The sequence below is a fragment of the Lampetra fluviatilis genome, chromosome 51, assembly GCF_964198595.1.
Source record: "Lampetra fluviatilis chromosome 51, kcLamFluv1.1, whole genome shotgun sequence".
Lineage (NCBI taxonomy): Eukaryota > Metazoa > Chordata > Hyperoartia > Petromyzontiformes > Petromyzontidae > Lampetra > Lampetra fluviatilis.
In genome coordinates this window covers 7,206,442-7,233,285 of record NC_136325.1, presented here as the reverse complement: position 1 = coordinate 7,233,285, position 26,844 = coordinate 7,206,442, and the positions used below count along the sequence as shown (strand labels likewise).

Here is a 26,844-nt window from a genome sequence, read left to right as displayed (position 1 = left end):
TCAGGGCTGGGTGTGGTGAATAGGGGTGAGGCTGGGTTTGGTGAGGCTGGGGGGGGGGGGTGAATAGGGTGGGGTGAGGGTGAGGCCGGGTGTGGTGAATAGGGGTGAGGCTGGGTTTGGTGAGGCTGGGGGGGGGGTGAATAGGGGTGGGGTGAGGGTGAGGCCGGGTGTGGTGAATAGGGGTGAGGTGAGGTGAGGGTGAGGCTGGGTGGGAGTGCATAGGGGTGGGGTGAGAGTGAAGGCTGGGTGTGGTGAATAGGGGTGAGGTGAGGGTGAGGCTGGGTGGGGGTGAATAGGGGTGAGGTGAGGTGAGGCTGGGTGGGAGTTGAATAGGGGTGGGGTGAGGTGAGGGCGTGTGTGGTGAACAGGGGTGAGGCTGGGTGCGACATGGGTGAGGTCTGCGTGTGGTGAGGCTGAGTGCGTGGGGGTGGCTAGGCGGGTGGGGGGGCGGGGGTGAGGCACGCGGAAGAGGTGGAGGAAGGGCTACCGCTGAATGTCGCTGCCCCCTCTCCGCCCCCCCCCCTCTCCGCGCCCACTCGGCCCCGTCACGCGGACGACGCAGTCGCCGCCGTCTCTCCGGGACCGCTCCCCTCGCCGCTGCCACCAAACTCCTTGGGGCCACGGGGACCGCAGCACGACCCGGGCAGGGGCCCCAGGGATAGGAATAGGAGGCGACAGCGGTGGTGGTGGTGGTCGTGGTGGATGAAGAGGAGACCCCGAGGAAGAGGAGGAAGAGGAGGTGACAGCGGTGGTGGATGAAGAGGAGAGGAGGAGGAGGAGGAAGAGGAGGCAGCAGCAGCAGCAGTGGTGGTGGTGGCTGTAGAGAAGCTCTCGCTTCTGAAGGGCAGCAGGGGCAGCTCTCGCTGCTGAAGGGATTGGAGCTGCTGCTGCTGCTGCCCGGGCTGGGAGCGGCGATCGCGAGAGGCGCGTGGCTGTCCCACGTGACTCGGCTTGCTGGTCAGGAGGAGGATACGGTGAGTGGCGCTGGGTGAGGGTATGGGGGTGACGACTCGGGGTAGTGAGTTCGTCCTCTCCTCGCCGCGAGTCTGGTCGAGGCCGAGGCTGGGTCAGGGGTCGAGGCTGGGTCAGGGGTCGAGGCTGAGGCTGGGTCAGGGGTCGAGGCTGGGTCAGGGGTCGAGGCTGGGTCAGGGGTCGAGGCCGAAGCTGGGTCAGGGGTCGAGACTGGGTCAGGGGTCGAGGCTGGGTCAGGGGTCGAGGCCGAGGCTGGGTCAGGGGTCGAGGCTGGGTCAGGGGGTCGAGGCCGGGGCTGGGTCAGGCCGTTCGAGGCCGCGACTCCTTCGTCGTCATCCTCCGCCGCTCGCCCCCGCAGGCGCCGCGGGGTCCCTTGGGCGATGTCCACCCGGCCCGACTTCAAGGTGGTCCTCCTGGGAGAGGTCAGCGTGGGCAAGACGTCGCTGCTGCGGCGCTACACGGAGCGCCGCTTCGAGGACACCATCAGCACCGTGGGGGGAGCCTTCGTCATGCGGGAGTGGGCCGGGCACACGGTGGCCCTGTGGGACACGGCAGGTGCGTGTCACCTTGTGGGGGCGGGGGGGGCATCCTGGGTGGGGGGGCAAGGGGGGGGCACCCTTGGGTGGGGGGACGGTGAGATGTTAACTACCTCGCCTGGTGTACAGGAGGTTGTGAGTTCGATCCCGACCCTGACGCCTGCTGCTGTATATTTGGAGTTTTTGTGTCTCTCTCTCTCATCATCACGGTGGCTAGGAGATGTTAACTACCTCGCCTGGTATACAGGAGGTCGTGAGTTCGATCCCGACCCTGACGCCTGCTGCTGTATATATGGAGTGTTTGTGTGTGTCTCTCTCTCATCATCATCACGGTGGCTATGAGATGTTAACTACCTCGCCTGGTGTACAGGAGGTCGTGAGTTCGATCCCGACCCTAACGCTGCCTGCTGTGTTTTTTGCGTGTCTCTCCCTCTCTCCCCGTGGCCGCGTGGATTTTTCTCTGGGCTCCTTACGGTTGTTTTCCCTCCACATTCCAGAATCAACGTCACGCGTTGATTCTGAGTGTTTGGCTGCTGTACATTTCCACGTGCTGACAAGCCACTTCGTTGAGCTATCATTCGTGGTGTCCAAGTCGCTTCTGAAAAAGAGCTGTATAGCTCAGTGGGCCTTCACCTGATGACATTTTTTAAAAAGTTGTTTAGTTTAATTTAAATCGACTGACAGTTCCGTGATCAGCGCAACCTTCAATTCCGCGCAACGGTTTGACGATCCGTCCTCCTTGCCAGGGTTACAGGGTCCAGACCCCTGTGGCAAGTCAACAGTGGCTAGCCTGCGGAGAGACTGTCCACCACCGTGAGAATGTGGAATCTCCACTCTCTGGCCACAGAATGAGATTTTTTTTTCACCATAATCAGAACATTTTATTCTACCGCAAGAATCCGATGAACTATCCAGCTCCTTTGCACAGATGTCCGTTCAGGTGGCGGGTTGGAACGCTACGACAACAAACGATAACAATCGTACAATAGTAGTACGAAGCACAAGAAAAAGGTAAATTGGTCAGCAAAATTCTTAGGTTTTTTTTCGGTAAAGTCACGTAGGTAAAAAAAATAAAATTGAAAATAATTCGTGACTGCAAGGATTCATATTCTTAGGTTTTTTCAGTAAAGTCACGTAGGTAAAAAATTAAAATAAAAAATAATAAAAGTTAAATAAAATAAAAAAATAAAAATCACGACGTTTCGGAGGCAACACAAGCCTCCGTCTTCAGGTGGAACCGTCACGCAAGATTGCTTGATTTGTTTTATTTTACTATTATTATTTTTAATTTACATTTTTTACCTACGTGACTTTACCGAAAAAACCTAAGAATATGAATCCTTGCAGTCACGAAAGCTTCAAATCTAGAATGGTCAGCCAAACACAAGCAGTGACAACTAAAACACATTTATTTCGTTTGCTCGTGTGTTTTTTTTTTATGACGGGGTCACGGGCGAAGGTGGACAGACTCCTCCCACTTCCACCACCAAAAGACAAAGATCCCCCGTGTAGCCTGTAACGAACTGACGGGGCAAGTGCTGTTCGTGAGTGGCACCTGTTGAAGGCCGGCACGGCACACGAGGGGGGTGGGTCGCCTTTGTCTCCCCGGTGCCGATGTTTACACACATCGCCACCGGCTACTCATTATTGAGGCTGAGTCGACCTAGGGGAGGGGCCCAGGACCGTTTCAGATAATCGTCACCGGTGTCGTTGGCCGTGGGCGGGAATCGAACTCTGGTCGCCGGGTTCGTAGCGCGGCGTAGCGCTAACCGCTACACCGCCCCTCCACCATCACCACCATCACCTCCACCATCACCACCATCACCACCATCACCTCCACCATCACCACCATCACCACCACCAGCACCACCATCACCTCCACCATCACCACCATCACCACCACCAGCACCACCATCACCTCCACCATCCCCACCATCACCTGCACCATCACCTCCACCATCACCACCATCACCACCACCATCACCACCACCATCACTACCATCACCTCCACCATCACCACCACCATCACCACCATCACCACCACCATCACCTCCACCATCACCACCACCATCACCACCATCACCTCCACCATCACCACCACCAGCACCACCATCACCTCCACCATCACCTCCACCATCACCTCCACCATCACCACCATCACCACCACCATCACCTCCACCATCACCACCACCATCACCACCATCACCTCCACCATCACCACCATCACCACCACCATCACCACCACCATCACCACCATCACCTCCACCATCACCACCATCACCTCCACCATCACCTCCACCATCACCACCATCACCACCACCATCACCTCCACCATCACCACCACCATCACCACCATCACCTCCACCATCACCACCATCACCACCACCATCACCACCATCACCTCCACCATCACCACCATCACCACCACCATCACCACCACCATCACCACCATCACCTCCACCATCACCACCATCACCACCACCATCACCACCACCATCACCACCATCACCACCACCATCACCAGCACCAGGCTCTGTGACCCGGGGGAACCAGCGAGCACGTGGTGAGTCGACTTGGTGTGCAGTGCAGCGCTTGTTTGGCCGGGTGTCGGAGAGACGGGATAAGAAAAAACAACAACTGCCCGTTGCGCAACGGTCGCTTGGAGTTTGTTCCCGAATCCCTCCCTGTCTGCACTTTGGTCTCCCCGCTGTTTTGCTCGGACACGCCCGGGGCCTGTGCAGCGTTATCTCCACAACCTCGGTGAACCCGCACCTCCTCTTCCTCCTCCTTGCATTGAACCCCGCCGTGACCCCTCCCTAACCCCGTTCTGCCCCCAACCTGACCCCAATGTGACCTTAACTTGACCCCATGGTGACCCCACCCTGACCTCCCATAACCCCACTGTAACCCCACCCTGACCTCCTATAACCCCACTGTAACCACACCCTAACCTCCCATAACCCCACTGTAACCCCACCCTGACCTCCCATAACCCCACTGTAACCCCACCCTGACCTCCCATAACCCCACTGTAACCCCACCCTGACCTCCCATAACCCCACTGTTACCCCACCCTGACCTCCCATAACCCCACTGTAACCCTACCCTGACCCCCCATAATCCCACTGTAACCCTACCCTGACACCACTGCGACCTCACCCTGACCTCCCATAACCCCACTGTAACCTCACCCTGACCCCACTGCGACCCCACCCTTACCCCACTGCGACCTCACCCCGACCCCACCGTGACACCCCGACACCGCAGGCAAGGAGCGGTTCCACGGGCTGGGCTCCATGTTCTGCCGCGGGGCGCGCGCGGTGCTGCTGGTGTACGACGTGACGAGCCGCGCCACCTTCGCCGCGCTCGAGGAGCGCTTCCTGGGCCTGGCCGACTCGGCCGACGCCGACTGCATCTTCACTCTCGTCGGCAACAAGGCTGACCTCCTGTCGCCGCCGCCGTCGCCATCGCCCCGGAGCGACGAGAGCCGCCTCGGGGCGCCGGCGGCGCACGGGGAGGAGACGGAACGGCGCCCACGGGAAGTGACGGAGGAGGACGCTCGCGAGTTTTACGGCCGCATCCTCCGCTACCGCGACACCGTGGCGGGGAGCGCCGCCGGTGCCGCCGGGACGCGGCAGGCGGCGATGCCGGCGGCCGAGCGGGCCTGCTTCGTGGCGAGCGCCAAGAGCGGCCGCGGCGTGGACGAGGCGTTCGAGGGCGTCTTCGAGATGCTCGCGCCGCGGCATCGCGATCCGTGCGGCACGGTTCGCCTGGACGGTGCGGGGAAGCGCCAGCGCGGGCGCTGCTCCTGCTCCTGAGTGCCGGCGGCGGCGGCGGTGGTGGGGGTGAAGGTGGACCGGCGCAATCGCCTGGGGCGAATGTGGATACAGAAACAAGACGCGGAGCGATTTCCTGCTCGAACGAGCGGCACCGAAGCATCGGTGCCCATCTTGTCACGGCCCTGCGGAGCTAGCATAAGCGAGGGAAGTTCCACATTGCTGTGGCGGGGATGTCCAGTTGTACGTTGAACTTATTTCGCACCGTACGTAGCCAACCTTGCCAATCGGAGGTGCGGCGGATGAGTCTAACCATAGGACAAACTGCTACTGACTTTCCCAACTCTGCGGTGTCTACTTTATCGACCATGCTGGGATGATGATGGGCCGAGTCAACCTCCCACCCGCCGGGCCGCCAGGCCGCAGACGCCGCAGACGCGGCCGTTAGGGGCGTGGGGTGACTCGGTGGTGGTGGTGGTGGACGCGGGCACGGCTCCTTGTCACCCCGTGCTGCTGCTGCTGCCTTCCCAATCACCTGTGGTTCCTCCTCCTGGTGCCTCCGAGTCATCCATTCTCTCCCCCCCCCCCCGAGTCATGCTCTCTCTTTCTCTCTGTCGTCCTCTCTGAGTCATCCTCTGAGTCATCCTCTCTCTGAGTTATCCTCTCTCTCTCTCGAGTCGTCCTCTATCTCCCCTAGTCGTCCTGTCTTTCTCTCTGTCGTCCTCTCTGAGTCATCCTCTGAGTCATCCTCTTATTCATCCTCTCTCTGAGTTATCCTCTCTCTCTCTCTCGAGTCGTCCTCTCTCTCCCCTAGCCGTCCTGTCTTTCTCTCAGAGTCGTCCTCTCTCGCTCTCGAGTCGTCTTCTATGAGAGCGAGTGACTATTGCACGCTACGAGTTGAAATCATCACAGGAAGACCTCGCTGCAGCGCTCTCAAGATGCGTTGCCGGGGAAGCGAGCAGCGCTAATCGAAACGGCGCTAAGCGGGGGTCGTTATACCATTGCTTCCATAGGGATGCGTTCCCAAGAGCGCTCCTGCGCACGAGCAACACGCGATGGCTTCATTGGGGTGTCGGTAATAGTGCGTATAATAACAACGGATGGTAAACATTATTGTTAGTAAATAAACATCATTATTTATAACAGTAAACGTTGTGTACCGTACCCACGAGTGCTTGACCACGAGTCGTGATGATCGAATCGCAAGGGAGGGGCGGCAGCGGCGGGTGGGGGGAGCTTTGATTGGCCGAGAGCGTTCGACGCTCTCAATGGCTGTGCGAATGAATGGGAGGCGGCGTTGGGGGCCTTTCGCTCGAAAGAGCTTTGTGGTTTTTTGGATTTTTCAAGGTTTTTCTTTTTTTAAGAGTCAAAATTTTCTCCAGGGAGAGCGAGAGATTAAAAAAAAGAAAGAGGGGAGCGCGGTGACGAATCGGCGTTCCGCGGGGGTCGCGACGAGCGAGTTCGACGATGTCCCACGTGCGTGCGTGCGTGCACGTAGCCGCGTAAATGTGAAGTTTTATGAGCGACTACAGTTATGCAGCAATTGCCGATCCACCTCGCCTCGGTTAGATCCCGGGCCGAAAACACACACATACCGGTAACAATCGAGCGGTGGACGTTGGCTTCTGTACAACGCGAGGTCAAAGAAATAAAGGAACTGCGAAACCGTTCTGCGATGTGTGCGCGTGCGGCGATAGCACAGTGGTAGCCGACACCAGAGGTCGCAAACGGGTTTTGATTCCTTCCCCGTACCCGGCCGCACCAGGGTCGCAAACGGGTACCCGTACACGGCCGTACCCGTACCCTACCCGAACCCGGCCGGGTACGGGTATCGGGTACCCGATTGCGACCTCTGGGATGAAGCCATGTTGCAGGCGCGGGTGGGTTGATTCTAGGAACTTGAATTGTGAAAAGAGACAAGACGTTGGGAAATGAATGACAAACGGTGACTCACCAGTGACTCACGGTCTACCCGTACCCGGCCGCACCAGGGTCGCAAACGGCTACCCGTACCCGGCCGGGTACGGGTAGCCGGGTATCGGGTAGGGTACGGGTATCGGGTACCCGGTTGCGACCTCTGGCCGACACTGCACTGCGAACCTGCCCATAATATTTAATTACCAATTGCTTAATGCTGGCAGACAATCATCTGACCCATAGGTGGCAGCCATCTCAAGCCAGAGGACGAGAGGACTCGAGCCGCCACGCATATAAAGGATTTAGAGTGAAAAACTTTGTTTTTACGGGTTAATTTTGTTTTTGCCCATATTGAAACGGCTGTACGCCGTATGGACCTAAACACTGAATTTCCCTGTACAAGTATACGGGGTAAACCGTGTCGGTTGATGGCTATGGTGACTTGTCCATGGTGAAAAATGACCCAAATGTACGAACTTAAACATGTTCCCAATTTTTTACCGATATGTACAAATTCCAAGAATCTAACAATACAAGAATCTGGCAATATAACCGGAGGTCATATTCTTGGATCTTTCGGTAAAGTCACGTAGATAGGATCAAAGAGCAATCTTATTCTCTCCGAGATCAGGGCTTGGCCAGCCCTTGAACAAGATCAGTTTAGCATTGGGAGAAGTGACAGCAGCAGATGTGAGCGTAAAGGCGATCGGGCATTACCTTGGTGTCGCGACATCTCTTCCGAAATGTGAGCGACTCGATCGGGTGAGCATTATTGTCTCGAAGATTTGTTAAAAGATCTAATAGTTGCGTGGAAAGCCTCCCCGTCGAGGCGGTTAAATCTTCACTCAAAGCTTTCGTGACTGCAGGGATTCATATTCTTTACCGAAAGACCCAATAATATGAATTCCTGCAGTCACGAAAGCTTTAAGTCAAGATATAACAAGAGGTGTTAAGATGTTCAAACACCAATTAAATACCTTTGCGCAAGGAATCAAGTCTGCATTAACCACTCACAGCACTTGTGTTGAACATGTAAACAAACATGCTCTGATAATGCACGTGTAAGGGATCTGCGACATCTTCGCTCTCACGACAACACGCACCAAATCACACGCGCGGGAATACGCTGGACGGGGGTCAGGGGTTAAAGTGCAGTGAACGTCACCCGGTCCAGAGGCGTGCCAGACGTGAACACGTATTGGGAGCGAGGGCGGAGATGGAGAGGTTTAAAAGGGGCTGTGGGATGCGTGGTGGGGTTGGTTTTGGAACGAGCGTTGCTGTGCGTTGGAGAAATAAAGAAGTGATTGAACGATTCTCAGACTCCTCTTTATATGCATTGCCTTTGAAACGGATTGGCCTTCACCTGAGACAGCAGCCTTCTTGATGGCCTCGTCTCACCAGTGTGAGACCAGGGAACGCCTTTAAGTGAACAGTGCAAATGCAATTGCACGTTTTATCAGGAGTGCTTAATGCAGACTTGATTCCTTGCAAAAAGGTTTAAGGTGGAGCGAGCCCAAGACTCAATCCGCTGTCTTCCCGACAGACCTGTTCTTCACCCGAGGACGGCTGCTTGCGTTGTGGCTGAAACGTCGTGAGAATTGTTTTATTATGTTTCATCTTAACACTCCTGTTTTATTGGCATAAAAGGTCAAACCAGTTGTTATTTTTCATACTTTGCTGGTGGCAAAAAGGTCCCGTGATCTAACACAGAGTAGGCGAGGAAACGCGCAACTGAATGAAGACGGGGAAAAAGAACCCATTTGCTGCAGATGAGTTTAATGAAATGCAATTACAGAAGAAACAAACGGAGCCATAAACTCGCAGGACCAGATTCACATCCCTGACGCAGCAAACTAAAAACGCAATTATTCTAAATGGTAACTTCTGTATTTCAAAAGTACGTACATAGAACTTATTTCGCGCCGTACGTAGCCATCGGCAAATTTCAACTGAACATCGGATTCATCTTCTTGGTTCTTTCGGTAAAGTCACGTAGAAGGGAAATAATAAAATAATAAAAATAAAACATCATAAAATAATTCTCACGACGGCTGCTTGCGTTGTGGCCAAAACGTTCCGAGAATTATTTTATTATGTTTTATTTTTATCATTTTATTATTTCCCTTCTACGTGACTTTACCGAAAGAACCAAGAAGATGAACATCGGATGTCGAGCAACACTTGTCGAGATGCAAATACGGGCCCCATCCGATGTACAGGAGTTAAAACTAGCAACATCGAGAAACCACAGCAGCAGTGAACCTGTAGTGCAATTCACCACTATGCAGGATATCACTTTGAAATGTAACAAGAAAAGTTTTTGTTTTTTATAACCACTTACTGAAGAGGTACAAATTTTACGAACGGTGTGCCCAAAGATTTATGGGCTAATTCAGGGGTAGGGCGCCCCACGAAATCCCCTCCATCTCCTCCCTCCCCTCCCCTCCCTCCGATGGCTTAAATTTGGCCTTCCGTGACATTAACTTGAGATCACTTACAGCTCATAATGTAATTTTTTTGTGTTTTTTATATTGTATTTGGTACAAGAAGCAATGTTAAAAAAAAAAAAATACACACCCTAAAATCACAACCCGATTCAGGGGGGGAATATGCACAATGGAATGCTACAGGAGTGACTTGCACAGCATTCGACTCAACTGGGACTATGTACGATGTCTAAATAATTTCACGTCGTACGGAGCCAACCGTGCTAAAATCGGAGGTGCGGGGGAGACGTCAACAACCTAAACACAAGAAGCAGTTCTGAAGAAATTCGTTTTCCAATCGAGGTCGTGCTCCCCTTTAAAAACTTTACAAACCTCGCTGCTCAGCCAATTGGGGAAATTCCATATTCTCATGGCGAGCGAGGGAGGGGTGGTGTGGGGGTGGGATAGAAAAAGTGCTTCTCAGTTTAATCGAATCCCGGACGGAGGGGGATGACGGGCGACCCCGACCACAAACGAGAGCTCAACGCAGCGCCTCATTGTCAGCGTAGGGACGTCCCATAAACGTTGTCTCGAGTCTTCTCGCCATGACATTTCTCAGCGCCGGGAGTGCCATTTCCAGTTTACAGGAGTCTCAACACCTCCCCCCACCACACCTGCCCAACATCCCCGCCCCTGCCACCCCCCACCAACCAGAGGTGAGACAAAGTCATTGTTATGCAAGTCCAAGTCGAGTCGCAAGTCATCAAATTCATGACTCGAGTCTGACTCGAGTCCAAGTCACATGACTCGAGTCCACATCTCATAGGTGGGACAAAGTCATTGTTATGCAAGTCCAAGTCGAGTCGCAAGTCATCAAATTCATGACTCGAGTCTGACTCGAGTCCAAGTCACATGACTCGAGTCCACATCTCATAGGTGGGACAAAGTCATTGTTATGCAAGTCCAAGTCGAGTCGCAAGTCATCAAATTCATGACTCGAGTCTGACTCGAGTCCAAGTCACATGACTCGAGTCCACACCTCTGCCACCAACCATCCCACAACACACATCGTATGCGTTGCTTAAAAATAAACAAAACATTTGGTACCATGGCAAAAAACACCGCAGAGCCTCGACGACCAGATCTTACAGTACACCGGCGTTGTGCCCACGCGAATTTTGCCAAGTCATTTGCGAGCCGAGATCTCCTCACTGATTCTAGATGTGAAGCTTTCGTGACTGCAAGGATTCATACTCTTAGGTTTTTTCGGTAAAGTCACGTAGGAAAGGAAAGGAACAAATGTTTTTTTTAAGTAATAATAGAAATAAAATAATATTAAATCACGACGTTTCAGAGGCAACACAAGCTTCCGTCTTCAGGTTCCACGGTTCCACCTGAAGACGGAAGCTTGTGTTGGCCTCCGAAACGTCGTGATTTATTATTTGATTTCTATTATTACTTCTATTTTTTTTTTTACCTACGTGACTTTACCGAAAAAGCCTCAGAGTATCTTCTCACTGCATCGATGAGCTTCTCGCCACGCAAATGTCGGAGGGCTTGACGGACGAGCCAAGCGCCTTGTTGGCAGCCTCGACCGCGGCGGTGATGTCAATTCCTGAAACGACAAAAACAAAATCAAATCGGTGGCCATCGTCAGCAGTTGCCCCGGCGTTGTTTCTCAACTGGAGCCGATGCCAAAAATCGGGCACATTTACGGAATACACCACGCCGCCGTTGACCCTGGCCATTGACCGAGCAACCCAACGTTCCTACCAGCTCCCTCCGCAGGACAATGTGTTGTTTAAGTTAAGAAAATTGAGTTGCTCCGTGATAACACTTTCCTGCTCCCGCGCAGAAGACTGGGCCCACTAAGTGGATGATAGCAGAGCCACGCCAATCAACGTCAATCAAACTCCGCCCACTGTTGTAAAGATCTGGCAACCACTGTACTGTAGAGGCGATCACGTGGATTTCGGATTAACCGGAGCTAACATATTTTTGTTTGGTTTAAAACACGTGCCTTGTAATACACATTTCCAACAATAACAATGTCGTATAACTGCTTACAGATTCTTAATTTGGGCTTAAGGGATAATCCACGAGTTGTTAATTTACGTCAAAATCTCAGGTACGCGATCAATGCGCAAAATCGGATGAACCGCACGCGGATAATCGAGAGATTGCTGTAGTTTAGTCGAGGAGGGGACTTAAATGTGGCCAACGTGGAGCGAGGGCAGAGGTCGCAACCGGGTACCCGATACCCGTACCCTACCCGATACCCGGCTACCCGTACCCGTTTGCGCCCCTGGTGCGGCCGGGTACGGGTACGGGTAGGCCGTGAGTCACTGGTGAGTCACCGTTTGTCACTCATTTCCCAACGTCTTGTCTCTTCTCACAATTCAAGTTCCTAGAATAAACCCACTCGCGCCTGCAACATGGCTTCATCCCAGAGGTCGCAATCAGGTAACCGATACCCGTACCCAGCCGGGTACGGGTAGGGTACAGGTACCCGTTTGCGACCATGGTGCGGCCGGGTACGGGTAAGGAATCAAAACCCGTTTGCGACCTCTGAGCGAGGGTGATCATTCCAAAGCGAGCCTCAGCGGTTTGCGTGCGCGCACACCACACGGACGCCGCCCCTTACCACCGATTCACGATTACCTTGCTCTGTTTTTTTCGGTAAAGTCACGTAGGTAAAAAGCTAAATACATTTCAATGAAAATTAAATTAAAACATCACGACGTTTCGAAGGAAACACGAGCCTCCGCCATCAGGTAGCCGCTCCAGAAAAATCACTGCAGCGTATGAAGAGAGCTATTTCTGAGACGCATGTTTATATGGGATACTAGAGGGGGGAGCAGCCAAGTGGCCGAGAAGGGAGAGAGAGCACGTGGCATCGTGGAGGAAGGGGGGGGGGGGTTGGGCAGGGGGGGGGATTGGCTGAATTAAGCCGATAGATAAGCATCTTGTGATACGTGGATCTTTTCAGTCACGAAAACTTCAAATCTAGAATCTATTACCTTGCAGGCCGAGCCACAGCGAAGCCTTCCTGGAGAGCAGATCCCACTCGAGCTTTTGCTCGGCAGCGCGGTACTGCAGCCACACCAGCGCCAGTACCGTGGCCCACACTTCGCTCGCCATGCCCTGCTCACGCACAACACCACCCAGGCGTGGGCCGAATCAGAACATTTAATTATACTGGAGAAATACGATGAGCTATAACGCCGTGTTGGGGCGAGCTCCTACCACCCCCTGCTGTGTTAGGGACGACCCTACCCCTGTTGCGTTGGGGCCGGCTCCCACCCCCTGTTGCGTTATGGCAGACCCTAAACCCTGCTGCGTTGGGGCTGGCTCCCACCCCCTGTTGCGTTGGGGCTGACCACTACCCCCTTAAATTTCGATTTAAAGTCTTTCCGACAGACCTGTTCTTCACCTGAGGACGGCTGCTTGCGTTGTGGCCGAAACGTCGTGAGAATTATTTTATTGTGTTTTATGTGCATTATTTTATTACTTCCCTTCTACGTGACTTTACCGAAAGAACCAAGAAGACACTACCCCCTTCTGTGTAGGGGCCGCCCCTACCCCCTGCTGCGTAGGGACCGCCCCTACACCTGCTGCGTTGGGGCCGACCGCTACCCCCTGTTGCGTTGGTGCCGGCGAGCCATGCCTAGTGTGACGCAGCTCACATCACCGATGACGCCACAAAGCCCCGTCCATCACCCCCCATCCAGCGGCGGACGCGGGAACGCAGGTCACCCCAACCTCCTCCCCCCCCCCCCCCCCACCGCTATTTTTGTTTCAGCCAATCGCCGCGGCTGCAACAATCAGTCACTTCTCAAGCTTTAGGCTTCTCCAGCTCTTTGGGCGTGCGGACACTTTGCTCGCGGCGCTGCCCGTTCTCCCGGCGGGCGGTGGGACAAGCGAAACCGCCCGAGGCTCTCACCTGCGGAGCCTCACTCCGAAGGGTTTTGATCGGGATCTGGAGCGCGACAGCCAGTTGCTCCAAACTCTCCCACGATCCGTTCGCCTGCTGCAAATGGACCAGGTGACCTGGTTTTGGGTACAACACACAGAGAGGAGGGGGAAGGGAAGGGGGATTTGGCCGTCCCAGAAGACCACGGCCCACGGTTAAAGGGTGGCAAGGCCGGGGAAGTCGCGTTACCACGCGCGGCAGATTGAGAACGTGGTCTTGGCGGCTGGTCTTATGCATGTTGAATTTCTTTTCGCACTGTGATAAGCGGAGGTGCGGGGGGGGGGGGGAAGGACAACAAACTAAACACAACAGCAAGCAGCTCTCAAGAAATGAGTTTGTCAATCTGGACGATTCAAAAGTTGCGCAGGCTCCCAGTGGCTTCCGAATATCGGAAGAGCGTTCCAGACGGCCGCAGAAGCGCGCCTGAAAGCGCCGCGCGATGCGGTGACCCACCGGCTTTGTTCGATGGCAGAGTCAAAAGCCGCCGCCGCTTTGAGGTTGACCGGAGGAGTTTGCGTGCTGATGGTAGTGGTTGATGTTCCTTGACGAGGTCAGCAGCGAGGTGTTGTGGTTAATTTGTGGTGGGCGCTTCGTGTGGAACGAGTGCGAACCTTCCCTCAATCGATATCGCGCCTTGACCAAGGCGCTGAACAGAGAACTTAGCAACTGCACGGTGAAACGGTGCGATGTGATGCGTCGACGAGAAGAACGGCGATGGCGTGCGATGGATATGATGATTACGACGTGAAATAAATGCGTGGCGACTTTGATTCCATACCCGTCAACCGATACGGTTTTCCCGTATTCTTGTGCCGGGACATTGAGTTTTCAGGTCCGTACGGCGTACAGACATTTCAATACGGGCAAATAAATAAATTTTTGTCTATTTGTTTGTGTTTCTCCCTCGTGATGGGACTTTGTAGGATGAACGTTGAGATTCATAAGGGGGCACGGGGTGACCAACAAGGTCTGAATTGGTCTGTGATAAGGGAGGGCACTGATAAGGGGTTGACAGGTACAGACGGTGACAGTAAGTGGTTGGTGATGAATGGGTGAGAGGAAGTTGGGAAGAGGGACGGGCGTTCGTGATGGGGGACATGGAGGGGGAGTCGGGGTTAAGTGCGGGAAAATAATTGAGTTTTAAAAAGGGGAGAACAAAAACGAAGGAGAAAATTCCAGCTTGGGTTTGACGTCATCCCTGCCAGCCACGTCGTTCATTATTACAACCAAGTAGCCTCGGTGCAGAACTTTGTTGAGATAGTTGGTCGGCAGACGAGCGGGAGGTGTAATATTGTAAACGTTTAGCGAGTAGTGTCAATGCTAGCTGGTGGTGTAAACGATGGCAGGCGGTGGCCAACATGGCTAAACACGATACTTTCGTGATCTTCATAAATCACTTCACTTAGCCGATTTAAACCAATCGTTAAACCACAATGTTCGCTGCAATTGTAACCTTTTGAAAATGTATATATTTTATATCTATATATATATAAAAAAGGGAAATTTGTGAATATGTGTCTGTTCGAAATATTTAGCATACTTCCCAACATGCAACAAACCGAGTAGTAAAGCTAGTTTCAACTAAAAAATGTACGTCAAGATCACTCGCCAAATTGATTCCCTCCCCCCTCCCATCTTCGCTTTTTGTGCAGCACCACTTAGTAACGTTCACCGAATGACTTAACATACTCTTAGTTTTTTCGGTAAAGTCACGTAGGTAAAAAATAAAATTAATAAAAGTAAAATAAAAATCACGACGTTTCAGAAGCAACACAAGCTTCCGTCTTCAGGTGGAACCGTCACAGCACGATCGCTGTATCAAGTAAAGCTCTTCATTTTACTTTCATTAATTTATTTTTTATTTTTTATCTACGTGACTTTACCGAAAAAACCTAAGAGTATGTTCAAATAATAAAATAAAATAATAAATCACGACGTTTCGGAGGCAACACAAGTCGTGATTTATTATTATTGTATTTTATTATTATTTTTTTACCTACGTGACTTTACCGAAAAAACCTAAGAGCATGAATCCCTGCAGTCACGAAAGCTTCAAATCTAGAATGAATGACCTAACACTTTTTCGCAAACTGTGACCAAAGCAGACACACGCGCCACGTGCGAGTGGCGTGCGTTTGCCCTGCGCGACCCGCGCGCCTCCGTGCGTATGTTGAACTTCTTTCGCACCGTACGTAGCCAACCACTCTAACCAGAAGTGCGGGACACACACCGACTCTGCGCGACTCACTCATCTCGACGCAGTAGGGGCTGGTGGTGCTGTTCGAGCGCGAAGGAGTCTGCCACATTTGCTGCGATCCTTGCCGGTATTTCTCTGCAGGGAAGAATTGGCAGCCATAAATACAGGTGTTTTTTGGGTTAGATCGCGTAAATAAATAAATGTGTCCGTAAACCCGCCGCCACCCGACACAGCCAATTAGTAAGGTTTGCCACGTAATCTGAACATGCCAATTCGTTACGAGGACAGCACACCGATGTGTTGCAGAGCAAAGCCACAACATTTATAGGTTTGCAGAATCAACATTTCACTATTATTGTCACTATTACGACCACTGCTACCTCGCACATTCTTGAGATCAATTCCCAGTACAGTGACAGAATCGACTGGTGATACGGTTGTGGCGTTGAAGTTTGATGCAGGTACAGCTCTCACGTTTTCCAACCCACGTGGTCAGTGTGTCACAGTTCTCCAAGCGTTTCTTAAACGGAAATACAAGTTCGATGAAATAAAAATTGCATCTTTACCTCCGCATGCCCATCACCGTGTAACCACCCAAACCTGTCCGTTGCCTCTGCAGTGAGAATCTCATTGTAAATGCTTTGCCCACTGACATAAAGTAAAAACAAGACTTTTTATTTTACCAGGTAAGGCCTCACTCGGTTTTACTGAATAGCTCGTTTTTCAGAAGCGACCTGGCCACAAATGAGAGCAGTGCAAAGACAATGCACCATCATACTTTGAAACTGGAAAAAAAAAGGTCCCATCTAGTATCAATTTACTTATCAGGATAGAACTTTAATTGATCGTGGCTGATTATTATTATAATGATTACAGTGTGTAGCACCGCGCAAAGAGACTTTGAATGCGAAAACGAGCTTCTGATGTCACTTACTTTCCACGGCCATATTGGAGATTTGCGCCTGAAAGACCCTATGGCTTCTTCGCTGAGATTGCCTCTCACTGGAAGCTGAGAAAACACAAGACGGCAAATATACATGGTCAGGAAATTCACAAGCCCTCATCGTAATATACAGAGAAATGCCAATAGTCTGCTCATGAGCTCCGCTGTGTGGCCAATTTCAGCGAATCGTGACAAACCCAGCCATGCCCCCCGTATATCCCACCCAGCCAAACCCTCTGTATATCCTGCCCAGCCATGCCCTCTGTATGACCCATCCAGCCATGCCCTCTGTATGACCCACCCAGCCATGCCCTCTGTATATGCCACCCAGACATGCCCTCTGTATGACCCACCCAGCCATGCCCTCTGTATATCCCACCGAGCCATGCCCTCTGTATATCCCACCCAGCCATGCCCTCTGTATATCCCACCCAGCCATGCCCTCTGTATATCCCACCCAGACATGCCCTCTGTATATCCCACCCAGACATGCCCTCTGTATATCCCACCCAGCCATGCCCTCTGTATGTCCCACCCAGCCATTCCCTCTGGATATTCCACACAACCATCCCCTCTGCATAAACCATCCAGCTATGCCCTCGATATATCCCCCACCCAGCCATGCCCTCTGTATATGCCACCCAGACATGCCCTCTGTATGACCCACCTAGCCATGCCCTCTGTGTATCCCCACCCAGCCATTGCCGACATTGGGACTATCACAAGTCTTGTATTTCGCTTCACCACGAAGCCAAGGGCAACCCACGATGAGAGACCATCTCACGCGACAACGGACACTGCAGCGGTATCGCAGGCCCCCCCCCCCCCCCCCGTACGTTGGAGGTTTTGTGCTTACTCGACATTTCTTGCGTTGGCGACGAAGAGCGGGTTGATGCACCGGAGCCATATCCCGACTCGGCAGCCTGGAGCTGGTGCTCTGCAAGGCAAGAGTGTCTCATCATCGTCATTGGAACCTCATTTGCCAGTAAAAAATATGATAATTGTTTTTTTACCCTTCTATCCGGCAACAAAACTGACACCTTTTTTACGAGGAGTCATGTTTGCATAGACCACAATACCTGCAGTCGGAATGCAAACAAAAAACATAACTCTGATAATGTATGCACTGTCCTTGAAGTTGATTGGTCCACACCCGAGACAGCTTTCCTTAGAGCCTAGTCTCACATGGGTTGGACCAGATGACGCCAAAAGGCGCACAACTCAAAGACAATGCACCATCAGAGTATGAGAGCTCGGGGTAAGCATTTACACCATTGGAACCTCATTTGCCAGTAAAAAATATGATAATTGTTTTTTAACCCTTCTATCTGGCAACAAAACTGACACCTTTTTTTACAAGGAGTCATGTTTGCATAGACCACAATACTTGCAGTCATAATGCAAACAAAAAACATAACTCTGACAATGTATGCATCATCGTCGAGAGACGCGTTCTCACACCCGCCAGCCCACACGGCTTACCCCGTAGTATTCTTGTGCAGGGAAACTGAGTTTTCAGGTCCATACGGCGTTACAGCCGTTTCAATACGGGGACAAACGCATATTTTTGGTCTACGTGTTTGTGTTTTTCCCTTGTGATGGGACTTTGTAGGATCAACGTTGAGATTTATAAAGGCACGGGGTGACCAATAAGGTCTGAATTGGTCTGTGATAAAGTAGGGCACTGATAAGGGGTTGACAGGTTTGCCTTCTGATTTTGCCGCATCGTCAAAAGTGGAACATACCGACGATTTGTCAGGGCGCATCATCGTCAGGATTCATATTCTTGGTTCTTTCGGTAAAGTCACGTAGAAGGGAAATAATACAATAATATTTTATATAAATAATACAATAATATTTTATTATTTCCCTTCTACGTGACTTTACCGAAAGAACCAAGAAGATGAATCCCTGCAGTCACGAAAGCTTTAAATCGAAACCAAGAATATTATTTAAAATTTCGATTTAAAGCTTTCGTGACTGCAGGGATTCATCTTCTTGGTTCTTTCGGTAAAGTCACGTAGAAGGGAAATAAAAATGTTATTTTATTATTTCCCTTCTACGCGACCAACAATATTATTTTATTATTTAATATTATTTTATTATTTTATTATTTCCCTTCTACGGGACTATACCGAAAGAACCAAGAATATGAATCCCTGCAGTCACGAAAGCTTTAAATCAAAATTTTAAATCGTCAAGAATGTTATTTGTTCATGACTTGATGGAGGGAGGACCCAGTGAGATTTTAGAAAAATTTCAACGTACATAGATACATGTATGTTGAACTTCTTTTGCACCGTATATAGCAAACCTGTGCTAATCAGAGGTGATGAAAAAGGATACTGGCAAACAAGGCTCCCAGGGATATCAACTGCTCAACTCGAGGTATTCATACTATGATATCTGCATTGCCTTGGCGCTGTTCGACTGTCTGCGTTGTTCTCCGGTCCAACACCGGTGGTCGAGAGATGAGGCCATAACGGAGGCTGCGTCTCTGGTGTAGGCCAATCAGTTTCAAAAGGCAATGCGCGCGTTGTTATAAAAAAAACACGTTTGTTTAACAAGTAGTTTTTTTGCGACCAATATTATCCGGGAGAAATCTTGATTTGAAGCTTTCGTGACTGCAGGAATTCACCCTTGGGTCTTTCGGTAAAGTCACGTAGATAAAAAAAATAATAGATCGCGATGTTTCGATCGCAACACAAGCAATCCGTCTTCAGGTGAAGATGTCTCGACTTGACCTAAAGACCCATGAGTATGAGTACGCATTATCAAAGTTTTTTTGTTGTTGGGTTAGATCGCGTAAATATAAACGTGTCGTTATAACCGCCGCCACCACCCGACACAGCCAATGAGTAAGGTTCATTAATTTTGATGTTTTACCTACGTGACTTTACCGAAAAAACCTAAGAATATGATTCCTTGCAGTCACGAAAGCTTCAAATCTAGAATTAATGAGTAAGGTTTGTCACGTAAAAAATCATGCCAATTCTCCAACACACCGGTGTGCTGTACTAGTGTAGAGGAGTAAAATGGGGACGTGACGTCACGTGTGCCGTCCAGTGCGATGACGTCACGGAACGTGACGTCACGGAACGTGACGTCATGCGCGCGCTGGGCGGCTCGATGACGTCATGTCTCGTGGAGTACTTAAGGGAGACCGCGTGATGATAGCGGGGTCACTGTGGGAACGGGTAGAGTGAGCAGGGTGAAGAGGGATCCAGGGGTAGAGACGGATCGAGTAGGGAGTCTGGGGAGAAGCCGGTGGTAGCCGATAGAGCAAAGGTCGCAAACGGGTACCCGATACCCGTACCCTACCCGATATCCGGCTACCCGTCTCGGGCCGGGTACGGGTAGCCGTTTGCGACCCTGGTGCGGCCGGGTACGGGTACGGGTAGGCCGTGAGTCACTGGTGAGTAGCCGTTTGTCACTCATTTCTGGTAGGGTACGGGTACAGGTAGGGAACGGCTACCCGTACCAGGCCGGGTACGGGTACCCATTTGCAACCCTGGTGCGGCCGGGTACGGGTAAGGAATCAAAACCCGTTTGCGACCTCTGCGATAGAGGTGCTCTCCCTCCGGTCGGTGGAGTCGGCAGAGTCCACGATCCGACACGAAAGAGAGAGAGACCGGAGCTAGCCGGGCAGGAACCAGGACTCAGAGTAGGACCCCTAGCCCCTGGGAGTTGTGTACCCTTGTGTGTATTTGTGAAATTTCGATTTAAAGCTTTCGTGACTGCAGGGATTCATCTTCTTGGTTCTTTCGGTAAAGTCACGTAGAAGGGAAGTAATAAAATAATTAAAAAAAAACATAATAAAATAATTCTCACGACGTTTCGGCCACAACGCAAGCAGTCGTCCTCAGGTGAAGACCAGGTCTGTCGGGGAGACAGCGTCTGAAGTTGACGCTGGTCTTCACCTGAGGACGGCTGCTTGCGTTGTGGCCGAAACGTCGTGAGAATTATTTTATTATGTTTTATTTTTATTATGTGTATTTGTGAAGTCTTAAATAAACTCTTGGCGGAAGCCCATAACTTACCTTCGTCTCCGAGTGCGTCCGTGGGAGCTTCTCTACGCTAGTAATTAATTGGAATGTTTTGTTTACATGACAAACCTTACTAATTGGCTGTGTCGGCGGGTTTAACGACACGTTTATATTTACGCGATCTAACCCAGAAAACCTGTATGATGGAAAGCATGTTCGTTTGCACGTTTTACCATAAGCATGATGTGTGTTTGATGCAGACTTGATGATTCTAGATTTGAAGCTTTCGTGACTGCAAGGATTCACTTGATACAGCAAATCTGGCTGTGACGGTCCCACCTGATGACGGAGACTTGTGTTGCCTCCGAAACGTCGCGATTTTTATTATTTTATTTTTATAAATTTTAATTTCATTTTTTACCTACGTGACTTTACCGAAAAAACTAAGAGTACAGACTTGACGACTTGCAATCGGTGTCAATTTGGCGTACGAACAACATCATCATCATCGATAAACAATGAGGGCTCGGACTGACGTTACAAATTCCAACACTTACGCTGAGACGTTTTCTTGGACCGAGCTCCAAAATCCATCCAAGGCCCATGCCGATGGTGAGAGAAGTCAACCGGCAGGGCATCCCTGGCAACGTGGTAGACCATGGGGGCTTGAAAAGATAACAAATATGCACAGATGGGGGAGAAAGGTGGGAGAGAGGGTAATTAATACTGGTAGGAACGAAGTGGACCAGACCACCAATAGATTAATGTGTCCGTCCGTCCGTCCGACTGTCCGTCAAGATGGCCGCCCGCTCCCCCTGCGATCCGTGAACTAAATGAACTAAACAAGATGGCCGTCGCATCCGGCGCAGCCAATGACATCGCCTGCTGCAATCTCTGTGGGCGCGCGAGTCAGTGAGGAGGGGGGTGTGGACGTCATCGCTCACCCCCCATGCACAAATCATTTTCTTTTTAACTCCTCTATACCCGGTCGATATCCCTGTACCGGTATTAGTATTATTCCTACCAGCCCACCCCGCAGGGTCCTGTTAACACTGGTCATCAAAAAAAAAATTCTGGCCTGGACTTTTGCAGCTGTTTTAGACTAATTTCAGGGTGCCGATTCCAAATCTGATCTCAGATTTGCTCTATCAAATCTCATTTTTATGCTATCGGCATACCCCATTTTCATTGATTTTACCCGAAATTAACTCTGTCACTTATGATTGCAAGTTGTTGCGAGTCAGTGACTGCTTTAGTGTTAAAATATGGTGCTGTATTTTTAGGATAGTGTGTTTATAATATAATTTTATGTAGATATCCACATTTATTTAATATTTTTCTTCTGCAATTTTATTGAAAATGCAATATTTGATATCTCAAAAACCTGATGTGATAGACAAAAACTGATGCCAGATTTGGAATCAGCACCCCAAAATTACATTAAAACCATTGGAATACCTTATGCCAGAAAAAGTGTGTTGACCAGTGTAATCTGTGTCACGTAAAGGATAAGGATTTGGATGTACAGGGCACTTGCTTCCATCGGCTCGGCAACTCAAAAAAGCCATACGTCACAACTATGCCATGATAATTGGTTTTTTTACCCTTCAATCTGGCAACAAAACTGACACCTTTTTTTACAAGGAGTCATGTTTGCATAGACCGCAATACCTGCAGCCATAATGCAAACAAAAAACACAACTCTGATAATATATGCACTGTCCTTGAAGTTGATTGGTCCACACCCGAGACAGCTTTCCTTAAAGCCTAGTCTCACATGGGTTGGACCAGATGACGCCAAAAGGCGCACAACTCAAAGACAATGCACCATCAGAGTATGAGAGCTCGGGGTAAGCATTTACACCATGCTATGCTGCAGTGGAGCCACAACCCAACCACGCCACGCCCCCCACCACCAACCCCCGCCGACGGCAGCTATCCCTGTGTGGCACAAGGTGGAACGCAGCACTGACTTGCATGTCGGGAAAGACGGCGGCAAAGTTGCTCGTTGCTGGATTAAAAAATGTACGTGATGTGAATTGATCGCCTTTGAAAAATTTGGGCCATGACGGAAAAAAATCCACGCGACCACGGGGAGAGAGACGTGAAAACCCCAATTGCACAGCAGGCGACAGGGGCGGAAGATCGAACGCACGGCCTCCTGCATACCAGGCGAGGCAGTTAACATCTCCTAGCCAGCTATGCGACCCATGGCGACTCATCATTTACCATTCATCAGAGGTCGCAAACGGGTTTTGATTCCTTACCCGTACCCGGCCGCACCAGGGTCGCAAACGGGTACCCGATACCCGTACCCGGCCGGGTATCGGGTATCGGGTACCCGATTGCGACCTCTGGGATGAAGCCATGTTGCAGGCGCGGGTGGGTTGATTCTAGAAACTTGAATTGTGAGAAGAGACAAGACGTTGGGAAACGAGTGACAAACGGTGCACTCACCAGTGACTCACGGCATACCCGTACCCGGCCGCACCAGGGTCGCAAACGGATACCCGTACCCGTACCCGGCCGGGTACGGGTACCCGTACGCTACCCGTACCCGTACCCTACCCGAAATGAGTGACAAACGGTGCACTCACCAGTGACTCACGGCATACCCGTACCTGGCCGCACCAGGGTCGCAAACGGGTACCCGTACCCGGCCACGGGTAGCCGGGTATCGGGTAGGGTACGGGTATCGGGTACCCGATTGCGACCTCTGCCATTCATACCACGCGCCCACCCCCCACCCAACGCGGGTCTAATCCCAGCTCACCATGAGGATGGGGCCGTGGCACGGGACGGGCCTGCATGGCCTCGGCGATGGGCGACCGGGGCGAGGTGTCGACGGCCACGAACACGGTGTAGCGCGACACGACGCCCGCCTGCAGGCTCACTGCCACGGACCTCTGCCTCGCGTCGTCGCTGGGACCGGCGGCGCTGGGATCGTCACCCAAGTCCCCGACGAGGTGGCGGATGAGCGCCTTGGCCAGCAGCCGGTGCAGCACGAGCCTGCCGATGAGAAGGCGCCACACACACCGCCGACGGCCCCACCTCAGATTAGTGGCGAGGTTGGCTACGTCCGGTGCGGGTCCCTAATAGCAACACAACTAAAGTTTTTGTTCGCATCGGGTCATCGTTACGAGCGCTAACGTGACCCCCGCTTACAGACAGACCATTCGGACAGAGCGAGTGGATAAACACTTTCAACCTTGGTTGGTTTGAGAATGTTGAGAATGACCGAGTTTGTCAACAGAGACAAGGAAGTGGCCGGAGCTTGCGGAACACGTGAATGTGTGCGTGCGAGGAGGGGAGCGGCGGTGTAGCGGTCAGCGCGCTGCGCGACAAACCCGGCGACCAGAGTTCGATTCCCGCTCACGTCCACCAACAGCAGTGACGATTAACTCAATCGGTCCTGAAGCCTCCCCTAGGTCGACTGGACCTCAGATGAGCACCTGGCGTGGTGGTGTGGAAACGTCGCCACTGGGGAGGCAAAGGTGGCCTTCGTAGGTGCTGCTCGCAAACAACAGTGTTGGGTCTATGGTGCAGTGTTGGGTCTATGGGCAATGTTGGGTCTATGGGCAGTGTTGAGTCTATGGTGCAGTGTTGGGTCTACGGGCAGTGTTGGGTCTATGGGCAGTGTTGAGTATATGGTGCATTGTTGGGTCTATGGGCAGTGTTAGTCTATGGGTAGTGTTGGGTTTACAGGCAGTGTTGGGTCTACGAGCATTGTTGGGTCTATGGGCAGTGTTGAGTCTATGGTGCAGTGTTGGGTCTACGGGCAGTGTTGGGTCTATGGGCAGTGCTGAGTCTATGGTGCAGTGTTGGGTCTATGGGCAGTGTTGAATCTATGGTGCAGTGTTGTGTCTATGGGCAGTGTTGAATCTATGGTGCAGTGTTGTGTCTATGGGCAGTGTTGAGTCTATGGGCAGTGTTAGTCTATGGGCAGTGTTGGGTCTATGGGCAGTGTTAGTCTATGGGCAGTGTTGGGTCTATGGGCAGTGTTGGGTCTACGAGCATTTTTGGGTCGATGGGCAGTGTTGAGTCTATGGTGCAGTGTTGGGTCTACGGACAGTGTTTGGTCTACTGGCAGTGTTGGGTCTACGGGCAGTGCTGAATCTATGGGCCCTTGCCTCAACAGTCTGGGCTACACGGAGAGGGGGGGGGGCAGGGAACTTTATTGTGATTGTTGTTGTGCGTCCGTCGTACCGAGCATTGTGGTCAGCAGGCTTGCTGGTGAACACGATGCGATTCTCAACCGGCTTGCCGCACAGCGAGTACTTGAGCACAGCTGTGCCCTGCCACGGATCCGCTGGGAGCTGCACGACAAGACAGATGTGTCCACGGGGTAAGGCGATCGTCACGTGACCCAGGCAGTGGTGTTGTCTTATTCCGCCGCAGCTTGCTGTTACACCGTCACGTGGCGGGTGCGCCATCGTACAACGTGGCGTATAAATAACAGCATTGGTGAAGAGAGACAAAAGAAAGACAAAGATCGCCCCCAGTGTAGCCTTAACAGACTGTTGGGGCAAGTGCTGTTAAGCGAGCAGCTATGAAGGCCGGCAAGGTACGCATGGAGGTGGGTGGCCAGCACAACGCCCTACCGCCTTTGAGAAACACACACACACACACACATATACAAATACACCTAAAACATGGATATTAACTGCGCTGGAATATTCGTTGTATGAATGAATGTTGACCTTCTTTCGCACCGTGCGTAGCCAACCGTGCTAAACTGGAAAGGACAACAAACTAAATACAAAAAGCAGTTCTAAAGAAATGAGTTTTCAATCCGGATTTCAAGGTGCATAGCTCCAGTGGCTTCCTAACACCAGAAGAAAGAGCGTTCCAGACGGACGCAGAAGCGCACCTTAACGCGTGCGACGGGGTCACCGTCTTTGTTCGATGGCCGGCCAAAAGCCGCTGCGAGGATGACCGGAATTCGTGGAGGGGATGTGAGATGTGAGAAAGCCATGGGCAGGTGCAATAAAACTGAATAGCAGAGTTCTAGATTTGAAGCTTTCGTGACTGCAAGGATTCATACTCTCAGTTCTTTCGGTAAAGTCACCATGTAGGTAAAAAATGAAATTAATAAAAATAAAATAATAAAATCACGACGTTTCGGAGGCAGCACAAGTCTCCGTCATCAGGTGGGACCGTCACAGCCAGATTTGCTGCATCAAATGAGGCAGGGATTCTAGATGCAAGCTCTTAAATACATCTTAAATTGCATCTTGAATCCCTGCCTCATTTGATGCAGCAAATCTGGCTGTGACGGTCCCACCTGATGACGGAGACTTGTGTTGCCTCCGAAACGTCGTGATTTTATTATTTTATTTGTATTAATTTTAATTTTATTTTTTTACCTACGTGACTTTACCGAAAGAACCTAAGAGTATGAATAGCAGAGATCAGACATTACCTTTCCCTCTGTGGTAACTGCTGGCTAAGGAACATTGTACTCTCTAACAACACTTCCGCGTCTTCCTAGGGGGGTGCCACGGTGGTGAGATGGTAACTACCTCATCTCGTATGCAGGAGGTCGTGGGTTCAATACCGACCCAGACTCCTCTATATTTGGAGTGTGCGTATAATCTCCCTGCCCGTGGTCGCGTTAATTTTTCTCCGGGTCCTCCGGTTTTTCCCCTCCACATTTAGAGTCGACACGAGTTTAGAGTATTTGGCTGCTATAGATTTCCACGTGAAAAGCCACTTCGTTGAGCTATCATTTGTGCTAGCCAGGTCGCTTCTGAAAAAGGTTACGTAGTTCAGTGGGTCTGACCTGCTAAAATAAATTAAATTAGTTTAATAGTTTAGTTGCAAAGCCTGGGCAGGCGCAATAAAACGGAAGAGCAGAAATTAGTCATTATCTCTCCCTCTGTGGTAACTACTGGCTAAAGAACAGGTCGCTTGTGAAAAACATTGTTACGTAGCTTAGCAGGCCTTACCTGGTGAAATAAAAACATAGTTTAATGGTTTTGTTTCAGTCTCCCCATCCCTTCGACGCTGTGATTAATTTCGAGACAAACAAAAAAAAGAATTTTTCGATTTAAAGCTTTCGTGACTGCAGGGACTCATCTTCTTGGTTCTTTCGGTAAAGTCACGTAGAATGGAAATA

At 51.2% G+C, this 26,844-nt stretch overlaps 2 protein-coding genes across 3 annotated transcripts in view; one reads left to right on the top strand and one right to left on the bottom strand.

The window, feature by feature from the left end:
- Positions 1 to 432: 432 nt before the first annotated feature.
- LOC144948892 (ras-related protein Rab-20-like) lies at positions 433 to 8,462 on the top strand. Its single transcript, XM_078878601.1, has 3 exons — positions 433 to 974; positions 1,331 to 1,527; positions 4,776 to 8,462. The coding sequence occupies exons 2-3, from the start codon at positions 1,353 to 1,355 to the stop codon at positions 5,324 to 5,326; spliced, it is 726 nt and encodes a 241-aa protein (XP_078734727.1). The 5' UTR covers positions 433 to 974; positions 1,331 to 1,352; the 3' UTR covers positions 5,327 to 8,462.
- Positions 8,463 to 11,015: 2,553 nt separating this feature from the next.
- The window catches only part of LOC144948897 (von Willebrand factor A domain-containing protein 5A-like), a 38,023-nt gene continuing 22,194 nt past the window's right edge, over positions 11,016 to 26,844 (bottom strand). For both annotated transcript variants that reach the window (XM_078878607.1, XM_078878608.1), the window contains exons 13-21: positions 24,933 to 25,042; positions 23,500 to 23,735; positions 21,284 to 21,391; positions 17,597 to 17,677; positions 16,732 to 16,806; positions 15,849 to 15,932; positions 13,571 to 13,677; positions 12,648 to 12,771; positions 11,016 to 11,242 (exon numbers count right to left, since the gene is read on the bottom strand). In XM_078878607.1, the coding sequence (XP_078734733.1) occupies positions 11,142 to 11,242; positions 12,648 to 12,771; positions 13,571 to 13,677; positions 15,849 to 15,932; positions 16,732 to 16,806; positions 17,597 to 17,677; positions 21,284 to 21,391; positions 23,500 to 23,735; positions 24,933 to 25,042 (1,026 nt within the window). In that variant the 3' untranslated portion in view covers positions 11,016 to 11,141. The remainder of the gene's footprint in view (positions 11,243 to 12,647; positions 12,772 to 13,570; positions 13,678 to 15,848; positions 15,933 to 16,731; positions 16,807 to 17,596; positions 17,678 to 21,283; positions 21,392 to 23,499; positions 23,736 to 24,932; positions 25,043 to 26,844) is intronic.

Coding starts and splice junctions, on each gene's coding strand:
- LOC144948892 (XM_078878601.1), top strand. CDS start 1,353: ATGTCCACCCGGCCCGACTTCAAGGTGGTCCTCCTGGGAGAGGTCAGC. Junction 1,528..4,775: donor GGCCCTGTGGGACACGGCAG/GTGCGTGTCACC, acceptor CCGACACCGCAG/GCAAGGAGCGGTTCCACGGG.